The 16,770-nt window shown below is 40.9% G+C and overlaps 1 protein-coding gene across 1 annotated transcript in view; it reads right to left on the minus strand.

Annotated features, from left to right (window-relative positions):
- The window catches only part of THADA (THADA armadillo repeat containing), an 870,089-nt gene that overhangs the window by 831,532 nt on the left and 21,787 nt on the right, over window positions 1-16,770 (minus strand). The window contains exons 8-11 of the mRNA XM_089677843.1: window positions 13,504-13,694; window positions 10,947-11,041; window positions 7,328-7,545; window positions 1,996-2,687 (exon numbers count right to left, since the gene is read on the minus strand). Of these exons, the coding sequence (XP_089533969.1) occupies window positions 1,996-2,687; window positions 7,328-7,545; window positions 10,947-11,041; window positions 13,504-13,694 (1,196 nt within the window). The remainder of the gene's footprint in view (window positions 1-1,995; window positions 2,688-7,327; window positions 7,546-10,946; window positions 11,042-13,503; window positions 13,695-16,770) is intronic.

The raw sequence follows: 16,770 nt of genomic DNA on the forward strand, positions 1-16,770 counted from the left end.
TAAATCCTGTATTATAATAATAATAATATTCCTGCAGCTCCTTTAATGTTGCTGTAGGCCTCTTGGCAGCCTCCCAGACCAGTTTTCTTTTCATCTTTTCAACAATTTTGGAGGGACGTCCAGTTCTTGGTAATGTCACTGTTGGGCCATATTTTCTCTACTTGATGAGGACTGTCTTCACTGTGTTCCATAGCATATCTAATGCCTTGGAAATTCTTTTCTACCCTTCTTCTGACTGATACCTTTTAACAATGAGATCCTTCTGATGCTTTAGAAGCTCTCTGCGAACCATGGCTTTTGCTGTAAGATGTGATTAAGAAAATGTCCGGAATGACCTACTACAACAGCTGAACTTTATTTGGGGTTAATCAGAAGCACTTTAAATGATGGCAGGTGTGTACTTACTCCTATTTAACATGATTTTGAATGGGATTGCTTAATTCTGAACACAGCTGCATCTCCAGTTATAAGAGGGTGTGCACACTTATGCAACCACATTTTTTTTTTTTTTTAGGTTTACTCCCCCACCCCCCCACCCGTAAAAGATTTAAGTTTGTTTTTCAATTAAACTGTACAGTTTATAGGTCAAATTAAAGGTGGAAAAAGTTCTGAAATGATTTATCTTTGTCTCATTTTTTTACATCGCTTTTTTTTGGATGAACTATTTCCATTTTTTTTATTTGTATATGAAATGTAGTATATATATTTTCTTGTAATTTATTCATTATTCTTTTCTGATCTTCTAAGAGTTTTTTAGCATTGATAATTGCATTTGGATTTTTATTTGTGTTTACACCATATTATGTAGTTTTGGTTCTTGCTGGGCGTTGTCCCATGTCAGAAAGTCTATATAAAAGAGGCTCATCCCTTAGGTCTCTTTAGCTTGATGAAGGAGCATGCATGCCTATAGTCAGAACGGAGCATGCTCTGAAACGTGTCGGTGTTCTGACCAGTCCTGGTGACATTATCCCGCAGACACTGAAGGCCACACTGCATTCCAGCACCATTTTGGAGGATTCAGGCTGACTTCCTTACACATCTCCTTTTGTGGCAGTAGACCCCGGCATTACTGTGGTGGACATCATCTCTGGCATCCTGTACATCTCTTTTGTGATGAGCTTGTCTTTTTTATCACTATGTGAGTCAGACCATTTGGCATTCTTATAATTCATTAAAACACCAAAAGTCAGAACTTAGAGGGGTTTTCCCATTTATTCTTTTCTGTTGGATATTACATACAGAGTCTGCTTATTGGATTAAGCTTGCCCTAGTGAACGGACTATATGGAACTTTTTCATATAACATGACCTTGCATCTATGGTTTGTGTTGTTTTAGTTTTGTCTACCTGGTTGCGTCTCTTCCCCTTTTATTGCCCGCTATCAGCTGATGAGGCAGAAAATTGCCTGGCTCTAGAAAGATCACGGAAATATTGTCGAGATCCAACAGACTGCCTGATTGACAGCTGGCCCACCCCTCAAGCACATTGCTGAGAGCCAGAGCCAGCTAAGCCCATCCCTTTCCTGGCCCAGTGCTCTGCTCCGGTGAGCACTGGAGGAGTAGAATGCAGTGGACAGTCACTGTTCTCTGCTCGGAGCAAATGGAAAACTGAGAGATCAGCGGTCATGCGATCGCTCAGTTCTTGCTTTTAGAGCCGAAGTGGGACAGCTGCAGCATCACATGGATGCTGCAGCATAGAGGAGAGTATGGGGAGAATGCAACTCTCTCCCTTTGTCGGCATTACGCTTATCAGAATTGTCACAAGGATGCCAACAAACCTACAAAAACCTCTACTCCAGCCCCTCATAGCCAAGGCTTTTCTTTTACTAATAGTGGCTGAATGGTGTCAGGGAAATGCAGGAAAGTAAATATATGAGTGTGCTTTAAAGTGAACCTATTGATCTATATTTCTGTCCTGACATGTTCACTCTCGCACAATGGATGGTTTATTTATTTTATCTTTCAACAATAATACAAACACATAGAATACAACTTACCCACGCTGATGGCTGCAGAGGACTGTAGGTGGTCTATCATGTAGGTTAAACTCTCAGGGTTACATTTCAGCAACTTCGGCAAATAATAATCAATGATGTATGTAGTCTGAGTAACGTGTTCTTCACAGAGACGTCTGAGAAGAGGGAAGACCCAGACACTTTGCCAGCGCTCAATCCAACAGCTTTCTTCATTGGCCAGAAGTTGCTTTTTGTGGTTGACAAACATGGCTTCCAAAAGGTTAGCAGCATACGGAGCAAAGGATTGGTCCCACATGACATCCAGGATCTGTTCTGGGATCATATGATCTACAAACAAGATCTGTTCAGTTCCAACACATTCCACAAGACAGGCCAGTGAGGCATACTTCCCCTTTGAGTGCCACTCCAGACTCAGTAATTTATGAGTAAGCTGACAAAGAAACGAGTCTACTTCTCCATTGGACATCACGATCACAGCTTTGTGGTGGATTTGGAGAATGTTCCTGAAGATCTGCTTGGTTTGATGTCGGACAGCATCCAAGGGGTGTTCCCAGTTTACGTACACATATTCTAGAAGGCTGCACATGGTACTTGAGCTGCCATTGAGACATTCTCGCAGATCCTTGGAACAGGTGTGTAGAGAGTCTAGAGCTGAGCTTGTCCACAGGGCTAAGATACGGGACAGACACAAGGCCGTGCTGGACTCCCTCAGGCTAAAATATAAACATCAATGTGACATGTAGGAATAGACTAAAACAGACTGTGATGCTACTAGTAAGAGAAGAGAGAAAACAAATACTGACCAGTGCCAGTACCAAAATAAGTTAATAGATATTTTTTTCATTTTAAAATTTATTTATTTAGTCGTAAAAGTGAACATCAGAATATACACTTACAGCGGGTAAAATAAGTATTGAACACACCACCATTTTTCTCTGTAAATATATTTCTAAAGGTGCTATTGACATTCAATTTCACCACGTGTCAGTAACAACTCATGCAACCCAAAGAAACCAAAACAAACAAGTTCAGAAATGTATGACGTTAAGTTAAGAAGTTACGTGTAAGAAAATGAAATGACACAGGGAAAAAGTTTCGAACACATGAAGAAAGGGAGGAGCAAAAAGGCATGGAAAGCCAAGACAACAGCTAAAATCTATCAGTAATTAGAAAGCAATTCTGCCCCTTGTCAATGACAGCCTATAAAAAGGTGTCTCATTACCAAGGTGTCATACAAGAAACATCTCATGATGGGTAAAAGCAAAGAGCTCTCTCAAGACCTTCACAACCTTATTGTTGCAAAACATACTGATGGCATTGGTTACAGAGGGATTTCTAAACTTCATAATGTTCCAGTGAGCACTGTTGGGGCCATAATCTGGAAGTGGAAAGAACATCATTTCACCATAAACCGGCCACAACCAGTGCTCCTCACAAGTTTTCTGAAAGGGGAGTGAAAGAGTTGTCCAAGAGCCAAAGACCACTTGTGGAGAGCTTCAGAAAGACCTAGAATTAGAAGGTACAATTGTTTCAAAGAAAACAATAAGCAATGCACTCAACCGCCATGGCCTGTATCCACGCTCACCACGCAGGACTCAACTGCTGAAGAAAAAGCATGTTGAAGCTCGCGTTTGCTGCACAGCATTTAGACAAGCCTGTGAAATGCTGGGAGAATATAGTCTGGTTGGATGAGGCCAAAACTGAACTCTTTGGATACCATAATATACACCATGTTTGGAGGTCAATGGCACTGCACATCACCCCAAAAACACCATATTAACAGTGAAGTTTGAAAGTAGGCACATGGTATGGGGATGTTTTTCAGCATACGGTACTGGCAAACTGCGTATCATTGAAGGAAAGATGAATGAAAAAAGACATTCCTGATAAAAAATGTGCTGCCATCTACCAGGATGATGAAGAGGAAACGAGGGTGGACAGTTCAGCAAGACGATGATCTCAAACACAAAGCCAAGGAAACTCAATTGGTTTCAAAGAAAGAAAATAACGCTAAGAGAATGGCCCAGACAATCACCTGACTTGAATCCAATAGAAAATCTTTGGAAATAACTAAAGAAGAGGCCCACGGAACCTTCAAGATTTGAAGACTGTTTGTGTGAAAGAATGGCCAAAATCACACCTGAGCAAAGCATATGACTAGTTTCTTCATACAAGAGGCATCTTTCATCACTAACAAAGGATTTTGTACAAAGTATTACAGGTAAATAAATTTCAGTTAGCATGTTCAATACTTTTTCCCTGTGTCATTCCATTTTATTACACATAGCTTAATTTCTGAACTTATTTGTTTTGGTTTCCTTGTATGTATGGATAGCATGGGTTGTTACTAATATGTGGTGAACATTTCATGTCAATAGCACCTTTAGAAACATTTACTGAGAAATATGGTGATGTGTTCAATACTTATTTTACCCACTGTATATACAGACATAATTACATGAGATAAATTGCAGAAATCCTTAAAGTAGAACTATAGGCAAAACTTTTTTTTTCATTTTGGATAGAGTTAGGGAGGGTTATAACCTCTATCAGTTTATTTTTCGCCAACTATGTCCCATTGGGGAGAATTCCCTTCATTTCCCATCCCATAGCCAGGCTCAATACCTGCAAATTAAGGGAATCCCTAGGGGCCCCCAGGCTAGTGTTCTTATTGGAAGATTTATTTTCTCTTACTTTTCTGGGAATAACTAAAAATTTGGGATTTTCTTTTACTTTCACTTTTAATGAAAATAGTAAACATGACAAATAGAGAGGGTGAACCTTCCCTAATGGGGCAAAGATAGCAATAACAACTGGCAGGGGTTCTAATCCATCTCAACTCTGTCCAACACAAAAAAAAAAAGTTTTGCCTTTAGTTGTACTTTAAATCATTTCTTCAGTCCGTTTGAAAAAACTAGTATATAAATACTGTAGCTGCTGGCTTTTAAATAAAAGGACACTTACCTGATTCGAGCTAAGCTGTGTGAATGGTTCCGCGGCCTCCTGAGACCTGTGATGTGTTCCAGGAGGTTGCCAGGGGGTGGGGGGGGGGTTGCCTAGGTGATTTCAGCACATGTAGAAGTGGGTAACTTACAAAACTAGGTACCTGCTCCCCCCCCCCATAAAAAAGCTTCTTAACATGGAGGAGGACATAAAGCGGAATTCCCTTTTAGGGTGAAGTTCTGCTTTAAGTATGGTTATTTGCAGCATTGCAGCCAGTCTCTGGCTTGATTTTTATAGCTGGGACAGAAGCCTTATGCTTCCTAGCAAACACTGTTGTTCAGTTATACAGATATTGAGGAATTAGTGGTTTGTAAAAGTTAACAGACCATTAACTAGTGGAATTATGTGTTGGTATCAAGCAGCTTGAAAAGCTTTTGTTTAAAAAGCCATAGAAAAAAAACATGCCAGACTCAGGCTGCCACTGGTAAGGGGACTAAATTCTAGTAAATGATATGGACTTCCAAATCCTGCAGGAAATTATACCATTAACTAGGATTCCACCAATACTGGTATCTGTATCAGTGCAGATACTAATCATTTGCAAGATTACCTGAAACTGATACCTTTGTGGTGTGATTTGAGCCCATTCAAAATGAACTGGATCAAATTGCACTGTAAAGAATTGCATGTGATATGAACAGGAATGCGGTGCGATTCCTGTCCAAATCACATGCGGTTTCCCCCTCCACTCCTGTGTGAACGCAGGCTTGTCATAGTGACTTCAGCCTGGGATCACACAGGAGCAGTGCGGGAAACCGCATGCAATCGGACAAAAATCGCACCACATTCCTGTTCAAATCACATGTGATTCTTTGCAGTGAGATTTGAGCCCATTCATTCTGGATGGGCTCAGATCGCACCACAAAAAGGTATCAGTAATCGGTATTGGCAAGTACTTAAGCACTTAAGTATCGATACTTGTACTCGCCGTTAAAAAAAACCATATAGGTGCAACCCTACCAATAAGAAGTTCAAAAGGGAATATGGATAAACAGAAAGACCCTTTAAGAAGAACTCCACAGTGAAGAAAAAAGCAGAATATTGGACATAAGAAATTATTACAATTATTCACCAAGTCCCTTGCAGTGGGCACACAATTACCATTCACAGTACTTCAGAGTAAAGGAGGATACAGTTTAATAACCTGAGCAGTCTTCACTCTTGCGGAGTATCCTAGTGAGACAACCTACCTTCACCTCAGCCATGGTCCAGACAGGTTCTGAGCTCAGCATTTCATACAAGCAGTGCTCCAAACATTTGTTTCTACAAAGAATCCATAACTGGCACAAAGCATATGAGAACTCTCTCAGGCCAACGACAGAAGTAACCAAACGTTAAGACAAGGCCATAATAAGAGTGGGTGGGTAGATCCCTAGCATGAACTTAACAGTCTGTACAAGGAATTAAAACAGACATGACGACCACAGGCATGGGTGGGGAGGCATATCTACTAACTTTGCAATCTCCAGTGCACTTCTTTCCTCCATGCCTGAAATGAGTACCAGAACTGCATTAGCCACTCAGAATGTTACCAGAGTTTGCCATAGGAGGCTTCAGCTGGGATTTCTGAACCCAAACAGGCATACTAGGACCGATTTAGACATTAGCTAAATAACCTACCAGCATATCTTTGGCGTGTGGGAGGAAAACTGTGTACCCAGACAATCACAGGGAGAACATGTAAAATCTATGTCCTGGTTGTATACGAACCAACGACCCCAGTGCTACAAGACACGCGTGCTAACCACTTAATTACTGTGCTGCCCAAACAAGCTATAACCTCACACATTTTGTGTTTTGTTCCTGTGGGGAAGGGGGATTTAGAGGATGCAACTAACAATTCTATCAGCCCGTCTGCTTAAGCTAGCCATAGGCGGTGCGATTTTCTTTCCTGCAACCATTGGTCAGTATTGATGGGGGAATCCCCCCTTGCGGAACCAATGTGTTCTCCCGGCAGGCCGTCCCGCGCCGTGAGAACACAACGATTACTACTAGTGGCTATAATAGCTGCTAGCAATAATCGCATGTAAAACCCAACAGGCTGGTTGTTCCCAAGTTGATTGATAAACTTGGGTACATTCAGCCTGCCCATACTTGGTTTGAATCTCGGACGATCCCTGCTGAACTGGCTGAGATTCAATTTGTCTATGGCTGGCTTTGATTAATAGTAAAGGACCAAGCTCAGAGAACTGAGCTAAAGCTGTTTGGAGTTTGGTGGAATTGCTCAGGAGCTAGCACTTACTAGTCACAAAGTAATGAAACATGACACAAATAGCAATGTCCTGTATAACAAGATCTCTCATAGTTTTTATATACTTAAAATTACCTCAGTAAAAAGAAGCATACCTACCGTGAACTAAGAGACAGCAGAACTCTAAGCAGGTTTAGAAGCAGTGTCTCCCCTCCTGGGCCTAAACCACCATTTCTCCAGTCCAGCATAGTCAGGGCCCCTTGACACAGGAAGAGCAACACATTGTCTGGAAGATCCTTACACAATGAACTACAGCAGCAGATAAACCAATCCGGAGCATCTGATGAATCCACAGACATCAGGACCATGTCATTCACCTATAAAATGTTCCTAATGTTAAACTACTATCAACAGGCTTATTACTGGAAACAAAAAGAGTGCCAATCACATAGGCATGGGAGATAGCATTAAAAAGAAAAAAAAATGTTCTTTTACAGATGTCAGTGGGACATTTCCTGTAGGTCTGTTAGTTTCCTAAAATTGATTGAAGGCTCCCAAATTGGTAAACAAATTTGTTCACTTTAGGTGTTAATACAATGATAAAATGAGAGTAATAAGATAATAGAAGGAAATGGTGAAGTGTTAACCTATCTAAGGAGCAGATTCTATATACTTTATTCCCTTTTACATGTTCTTTTTATTGCACCCAATGTAAATGTGAAAGGTTTGTTTGATTTCATGGAGGAACTGTAATGTTATAGCTTTACGTATGGAATACAATGCATGTAAAAAACCTGGCCAATTCATGAATAATTGCAGAGTTTGTCCCCACCACCTTATACCTTTTGGACCTGCTAGGCAGTATTAACAATATGGAGGCTTAAAAAAAGAATTCCAGGAAATGTTTTCTTCCCAAGCTGTGGGGCTGTGTTCACACTGCATGAGTTAACTGCTCGTTTTTGTCTAGGGGTGAGGAGAGTGGACACTTACCCAATCAGTCAATCCTCTGAGTGCAGAACCAGTCCCTGACACTCCTGCCCCTTCTCATGCTAGCGGCCTCATCCATGGACTGTTCTTGACATCATCATGCCTATAGACGGGCTCTGGACGTGAGGACGGCAGGAACAGTCCACCGCTGGACATGGGCGAGCACTGTTTTCTGGAGGATCAAAGGATTGGGTTCGTATAGCCTTTCTGTGCGCCCCTGGACAAAACGAACAGTTAAACCATGCAGTGCAGACACAGCTGCACTGCATGGGAAAGCAAAAAATTTCTCTGAGTTCTGCTTTAAAGGCTAAGTTCACCTTTTGCAAAAAAAGAACTAAATGCTGCAAGAATGATCTTATGACTAAAGTGCACTGACTACTTTTTGCATTAAAGCCCACAGAACATTGCATTTACAATTACTGCATCACAGATGTAATGCATATGCTCTATCAATGTTTACCCCTGCCTCAGGTCCATATGAAGGTACAGACTTGGGCAGGAGAAGTGCAGTTTGTCTACAAGGGGGAAAGGAGAAGGCATCATCGGCGCGGCTGTGCACAGTCCTTCTGCTGTGGTGGCCGTAGTTATGTACTGCAATCCCAGTCAATGGATAATGCAGCTTTGCATGGCTTTATTGAATTCAAAAGATTATACATTTCATCCAGAGGAAGCACTCCACGATTCAGGGAGGGGAGGTTTAGGGGATTGTGTATATCAGTGTTTCTCAACCTTTTTTCAGTCAAGGCACCCTTTAAAATTATGGACAATTTCAAGGCGCCCTCTAAAATTATGGACAGTCCCGAGGCACCTTCTAAAATTATGGACAGTCCCGAGGCACCCTCTAAAATTATGGACAGTCCCGAGGCACCCTCTAAAATTATGGACAGTCCCGAGGCACCCTCTAAAATTATGGACAGTCCCGAGGCACCCTCTAAAATTATGGACAGTCCCGAGGCACCCTCTAAAATTATGGACAGTCCCGAGGCACCCTCTAAAATTATGGACAGTCCCGAGGCACCCTCTAAAATTATGGACAGTCCCGAGGCACCCTCTAAAATTATGGACAGTCCCGAGGCACCCTCTAAAATTATGGACAGTCCCGAGGCACCCTCTAAAATTATGGACAGTCCCGAGGCACCCTCTAAAATTATGGACAGTCCCGAGGCACCCTCTAAAATTATGGACAGTCCCGAGGCACCCTCTAAAATTATGGGCAGTCCCGAGGCACCCTCTAAAATTATGGGCAGTCCCGAGGCACCCTCTAAAATTATGGGCAGTCCCGAGGCACCCTCTAAAATTATGGGCAGTCCCGAGGCACCCTCTAAAATTATGGGCAGTCCCGAGGCACCCTCTAAAATTATGGGCAGTCCCGAGGCACCCTCTAAAATTATGGGCAGTCCCGAGGCACCCTCTAAAATTATGGGCAGTCCCGAGGCACCCTCTAAAATTATGGGCAGTCCCGAGGCACCCTCTAAAATTATGGGCAGTCCCGAGGCACCCTCTAAAATTATGGGCAGTCCCGAGGCACCCTCTAAAATTATGGGCAGTCCCGAGGCACCCTCTAAAATTATGGGCAGTCCCGAGGCACCCTCTAAAATTATGGGCAGTCCCGAGGCACCCTCTAAAATTATGGACAGTCCCGAGGCACCCTCTAAAATTATGGACAGTCCCGAGGCACCCTCTAAAATTATGGACAGTCCCGAGGCACCCTCTAAAATTATGGACAGTCCCGAGGCACCCTCTAAAATTATGGACAGTCCCGAGGCACCCTCTAAAATTATGGACAGTCCCGAGGCACCCTCTAAAATTATGGACAGTCCCGAGGCACCCTCTAAAATTATGGACAGTCCCGAGGCACCCTTTCAAATTATGGACAGTCCCAAGGCACCTTTTAGAATTATGGACAGTCCCAAGGCACCCTTTAAAATTATGGACTGTCCCAAGGCACCCTTTAAAAATATGGACAGTCCCGAGGAACCCTATCCTAAATACACTTTTTCACACTGGTCCTGACTAGTATTTCAGTGTTTCTCTTCTCCCTCAGTTTTACTCCATAAGTGAGCTAATGTGACCCCAGCACTGATGGAGAGGGGCGGGGGAGGGTCAAACAAGGATGTTGTGCAGGCAGCTGATATCCTCCTTTTCAACTGATGTCACTGGTTGTCAGGATACTGGTGGCTAGAAGTTCGTAATGGTGCACAATAAAAACCTGTGGCTTTGTGTAACTAAAAGACAGGCTTGGTCCACCTGCTGGCTTTTGCCAAGGCACCCCTGAAAAAACCTCAAGGCACCCTGCTGGAGAAAGGCTGGTGTAAATGACCATTCTTCATGCTACAAGCTACATGCTCAAGAGGTAAGGTTTCCTTTTATGGGAAATGATGAGCTTTAATTACTTATTTTTCTAGATCTTTTGATCATAGTGATAGGCAGTTTGGTCTGATGTAACTTCTGCTTTATCCTTTGCTCAGTCTGAATTGCTCAGGTTTGTTACAGATTTAAAACAAAAGTATAACTAAACAGGCTTATTCCCTGTGGCCTCATTTGTGAGTATGGCTGGGTTCATACTACTCTGAACGGGCGTGCTCTCTCCGAATAAGGATCAGCCATGGTCATTTTTGGCAAGAGCAATAAACAAGGCCAGCAATACATTTGCAGGATCAGGCAGAGCCACACAGTAAAGGTATCTAGAGTAAGGCAGAAGGTAACCGGTATTCTCTGTAGGTTACACTGAGGGTGAGGGGGGCTGTAAAGGACAGCTACAGTAAAGTTGTACTTTAAGGCTAAAACTTACATGTTTGGCAAGTTTTTCAGTCTTCGGAACCATAGTCTTTAGATAAAGGATGAGAGCCATCCCCGAAGTGCTCTGAACATTTTGCAAAACGTCATCTGAAATAGAGAAAGCTTTGTATTATAATGATTTATTCATGTACACAGTACTGTACTAAGCTGCAGTCTAACAAGTTACAAATCATTCATTGAAACTAAAGTTTAATGTGCTCATGTTTTGCCTTCCCTAGTTTTTCCTTTTCCCCCTAATCGACATGCTAATAAAAATATGCAAAACACTTTTTCATTACACACCTGTAATATCTGTAATAGATTTACCGGATCTCTCTGCTCCTCTAAGCAATGCGGGCAAATCATGTCTGGTGGGTGGGGCCAGCAGGGTGTGTGACAATGACACACTCAGCCTCATCCTGTACATAGATTTTCCAGCTGTCTGAGAGCTATCAACACTAGGATTCGGTTAACTCCAGAATTAACCCTTTACACACACAAATCGCTGCCACCATATGGCAACATGCATTCACAATATCTACTGTAACAAGTTAAGAAAAGTCTGTAATACAGGCTGTCACACAGACAGGGATATTTCGGAGATCTACACATTAATAGCAGTGCTTTTCAGAGACACGAACTACAACTGGTATTCAAGGGAGAATTTTAAAATGTTTATTGAAGGTTGAATGCAATATCTGGGTTGCAACTGCTATAGAAATCATTTGGACCTACAAGGTCTCAGTTATGCTATAGGAAGCGGTTAATCCATCTCTTTTGGAGTACGACAAATATTACCTTGTTCTGCATGATCTAATCATAGTATTTTGTATGCAAATGTCTGTCGTAAATTTCTAATGTGAGACCTGACAAATCACACTGGGTATGTAAAGTGTCTTGTTTTTTGTTTTGTTTTTCCTATTCTTTTTTTGTTTTTAAATTGTATATTACTCTTCTGTTGAAACTTGAATACATGGAACTTTTGTTCTGTTATTGCAAAAATGATGAATAAAAATAAAAGGATAAAAAAAAAAAAGATACAGGAATGCCTTAAGCTCTGGTATAGTGCATTAGAGATAAGCTTAACAATTTTAAAATTTTGTTTAATAAAGGAAAAAGAAAAAAAAGGAAAAGTATTTTTCAGAAAAAGATATAAGAACGAAAAAGATATAAGAACAAAAAAGAGACAATGATACAACAGCAAAACAAAAAGGGCTGTAGAAAGAAAAGGTACTGTTGCAAGTGGTTGTAAACCCTTACATATACACAGTGAAGTGAATGACCTCAGATGATGCACAGAGATGAAACAAATCCTCCTACATAAGTTGCACCTGTCTATCTGCAGCCCTTTATTCTCTATATTTCTTCAAAATGCAGAATGTTTACAATTTGTCTGAGCTGCCATAGAGCAGGGGGCGGGAAGTCCAAGTTACACTCTGCAGTGTCAAATTTATTTTAATAAAATGCTTTTGGAGTAAAAATCTATCCAAAGATAGTTTTCCATTCAAGATACATTAATAATTTAGTTTATTCAGCATATAATATAGCCTAGTTATGTAGCATGAGGCTGCATATTCTGCAATATTTACATTTTTGGTAAACTCATTCAATGAATCCAAGCTCTGCAAGCTGAGATCACATGCACTGTATTGATGCATTCACACAATGTCACAGTAACCATGAGAAAAAAAACATGAAATAAAAGAATCTGAGTCGTTCTCCAGCTATGTGTGATTAACCTATTAACCTAAAATCGGTTCTGATATCTCTGTTTTACTAACCTGACAGCTTATTATTCTAAAAAGGAAACCTTCATTTGGTTTGCAAATATTAAAGATTCTCACTACCAGCAAGAATGAGTCGGATGCCTTACATTTAAAGAGCACCTGTCATTTTAGATCCATCATGGCAGCACCTGTTAGCGAGCATCCACTCACCTGCTGCCGCCACATCCCTCACCTTGTTGTGTCCCTGCCACATCACCAGCCGTCCCATTAAAGTGAGTCAACAGCGGGTCATAGGAGGAGCTGCTGTGGGACAGAGATGACAGCTGCTCTTTAAACATCATGATTTAAATCAACTTGATTTAAATCAAATCCACCCCGGTAATAACCCATCAGATTTTTTTTTTCGTCATCTGTGTCCCATTGCAGATTTGCCTTCACTTCCTGCCCCATAGCCAAACAGGAAGTGAGAGGAAATCTCTGCAAATTAAGGGAATTCCTTGGAGTCCCCTGGGTCACCAGAACTAGTGTCCCCATTGGAACATTTTCCCGCTATTACATCCACTAATGGAGCCTGCAGTAAGACCCTGCTGCTGCTTCTAGTCCCTGCCAGGGGTCACATATCCTCTTTAACAAAAATGTCCTATGTCTCTAAAGTATGCCAGTGGGGAGATCTCTGTGTGCTTGTTTCCAGAACTGCATCCCTAACATCATATTTATAAGTGGTCTCTCTTTCTAGCTGGATTTTTCATTTAGGACATGACGCCTTCCTCTTAATTACCAAAAAATCCACATGGAATTGGGTAGACAGGTCGTGTATAAAGTCACAACTCCATGCACACTTACCATCCAACAATATGTTAGTGAAGCAGCACAGCAGGTCACACATCTCCTTCCATAACAGAGACTGAGAGTCCAATCCCTGAGCCTCTACACGAGCCTCCGGAGACTTCTGAAGTAGAACCATAGCCAGCTTGACTGCTGTTAACAGATCATGCATGAGCTGCGTCTGAGCAAGCCCATCACCCAGCACCTTCCTGAGAAGAGATAGACGTGAGAGATGGAACTTTTGAGATCTTTTCATACTGCAGTGACTTCAAAGAGTAACAAGAAATTTAATGGCTATGTTCACCTTTCTGAACTTGTTTCGCTCGTATTTAGGGCGTAACATGTAACATAATAATAAAAGGAAAAAAGCGCCACTTTTAACAACAAAACTATGTGTCAGCTGCAATTCCCTACCAAAAAATAAAAAAATTATAATTTGGCACAAGTAAACAATTATATCATAAGGGTACCGCCCCTTGATGACGTCATGGTGACGAAACGCGTTGGGCGTGGCCTACTCGATGCGGATGTCAGAACGCTCCTTGTCCATTGTTTGGTGGAGGTGATCCGTGGTGAGCGGTATTTGTACCTCACCTCTGTTGAGCATTGCAATTTAAGCTGGTGTCTGTCTGGACACCTTGTTTGTGAGTTTTTTATGAGCTTTTTTATTAAATAGATAAATGGTAAATACGTATTGCACCATTTTGTTTTCTTTTTTGTTCCTGCGTGTGCTGCATGTATATATGGAGGCATGAAATGGAGTGGAGAAATTTCCCATGAGATCCTTTGGCTGCAGAGTATTTTCTATGATCGGGATATAGTATTCCTCAGGCTGCTTACTATTATTGATTACTTGGAAAGTGATTGAGTATTACTACATCTACTAATTGGACATCATTATTCATCGCTCCCAGAGCACAAGCGCTATTGCTGGTTTATAATTTGACCAGCAATTAGCTCTGGTGAGTTCATTCAATCGTTTTTGGTGGTGGATTTGTCAGTGTTATGAAGTCACTGAAGATTATTTTTGGACACTAATAGATATATTTATATATTGTTTTTGGACACTATATGGTTTTTGGATATTTTATATAATTTTTTGGTCACTTTATAAATGGTGATATATTTATATAATTTATTAATAGCGCATACCCTTATGATATAATTGTAACATGTAACATCTTCAGCATCTGTCTCCTCTCCCCCACCTCCCTGTCACAATTTGAAAACAGTACGGCTGTGCAGCGATTCTTCCACACGGCTGCATCATTCATTCACAGAGTTCTGTGAATGAATGAACTACAAGTACCATCATCCATTGCAGTTGACTGCTTGTAGTTATCAATGGACCACAAGGTTTCTGGTGAGCGCTCTTGTAGTTCATGGATTTTCCTGCTCTCAGGTAAATGCCTGCTACGGGCAGACAGCTATCCTGAGAGTCTGCAGGAGCCCAAGATTGCACCCGTGATCTGTTGTTTATAGGTATAATGCTTTACGGGCTCCTTAGAGAAATAAAAATACATGCACATTTTCTGTTACTTGCAAAAATATGTGCATTTATTTTGTTTTTTAGGTTTTTTTTTATTTTTTACAAGGTGAACTTATCCTTTAATAAGTTTGGAAAATTACAATACTTTGTTATGAGTTTTCAGGTGTGAGTAATTATGGGACCAGTAGAATAAACACTAGAATGGTATGTGCTGTATGTTGTTACTGTCATAATAACAGCTTGAATAGTAGTTATATCCTTCTCTTTCCCTGTACATAGCAACATGCCATTGCCAGACTTATACAATCAGCATGTGGCCAGTCAGAACCAATAAGGAATCATTGCTGTATGCTAACATTTCTCTACCAGTTCCAGGCAAATTCTCAAAAACATCTGCTCTGTTAAACATATTTTCCAACATAAAAATATTGTATTAAATCTGATTTTTTTGCTCTATAGTGAGTTAACTTCCCTATAATAAAGTATGTCCCACATCATACAGGCAGCTAGATTCTGGAAAAATCTCCACTTTAGGGCTGCCCTGTCCTCTTCCTGTGGCTAAACTTCCAGTGCACAGGGGTTAATAGCTTTGAGCTCTAGGCAGAGCTGGACATGCCCTCTCCTCCTCCATTAAGAAAAGTTATTTCATTGCTTTTACGGCCTGTAACATGATCGGTGAATTGGGGTGGGAATCCTGTGACTCATCAAACTCTTCCCATTCACAGACTGTGTTGGGACTTTTTCCCAATGGAGGGGGAAAGAAGAGGCAGTGGACCCATGCCAGGAGCCTTTTTTCACAGCATCTCAGCCCAGAGTTTGAAGCTATTAACTATTAGCTATAATAATATAATAATAATAATAATAATTAGCTAGTAACCTCCTATATATCAGAAATTTGGAGACAGGAAGAGGACAGGGCATCCCTGCAGAGACAATTTCTTCACAATTCAGCTGCCTGTACAACATGGGACATCTTTCATTACAGGTAAGTTAGCTCACTAAAGTTGTTGACCAAAAAAGAAAAAGCTAAACTTCAGCTCTAAAAGCTCAAATCAGAAAGATAATCTACCTGCTGAACGTCTCTAAGGCTGGCCATACACTATACAATTTTCTGTTCAATTTCTGCCCAATTTCTTTTAGATTTACCTTCAACTATGTAATGCAGGGGCCTGCCTAATTGGATACAATTGAAAGTGTTGTTTAGGGTTTTCTTTTTTTTTTATTTTACTTTTATTAGATTTTCCAATATAAACAAGAACAACATATTTAGAAAAATATTCACATACACCCAATCCATTATACCCCTAATACCCTCCCCCCTCCTCTTAGTGATTTATATCCTTTCTCATATTTATCTACTTGTCTCTCTATCTCCAACATTGCTCTCCCTCAAACTCACAATTAAGACTCCCTCCTATCTTCTACCTCTAATTTCTACACCAGTACCCACCAGTTCCATATATCTTTCGGAGGTTTTAAATTTCAACCAACTACACCACGTTTTCCTAAGTTTTTCCATTTTATCCTCCTCTATATGACATAACTCCTCCATCTTATAAATATTTTCAACTCTATTTATCCATTCGTTAATTTTTAGAGCTTTAGGAACCTGCCAAAACTTGGGAATCAGACTCTTAGCTGCACTAATTAGATGATAAAGTACCCTGTTTTTATATATTTTCACTGAAGGTTCAAATATATAGAATAAACAACTCCAGGGATCTCTTTGTACCATTATCCCACATATCTCCTGAATATAATGAATTATGTCTCTCTAGTAATCCTGTATTTTTGGA

The sequence above is a fragment of the Staurois parvus genome, unplaced genomic scaffold, assembly GCF_062004578.1.
Source record: "Staurois parvus isolate SC_StPar_1 unplaced genomic scaffold, SC_StPar_1.0 ptg000192l, whole genome shotgun sequence".
Taxonomy (NCBI): Eukaryota; Metazoa; Chordata; class Amphibia; order Anura; family Ranidae; genus Staurois; species Staurois parvus.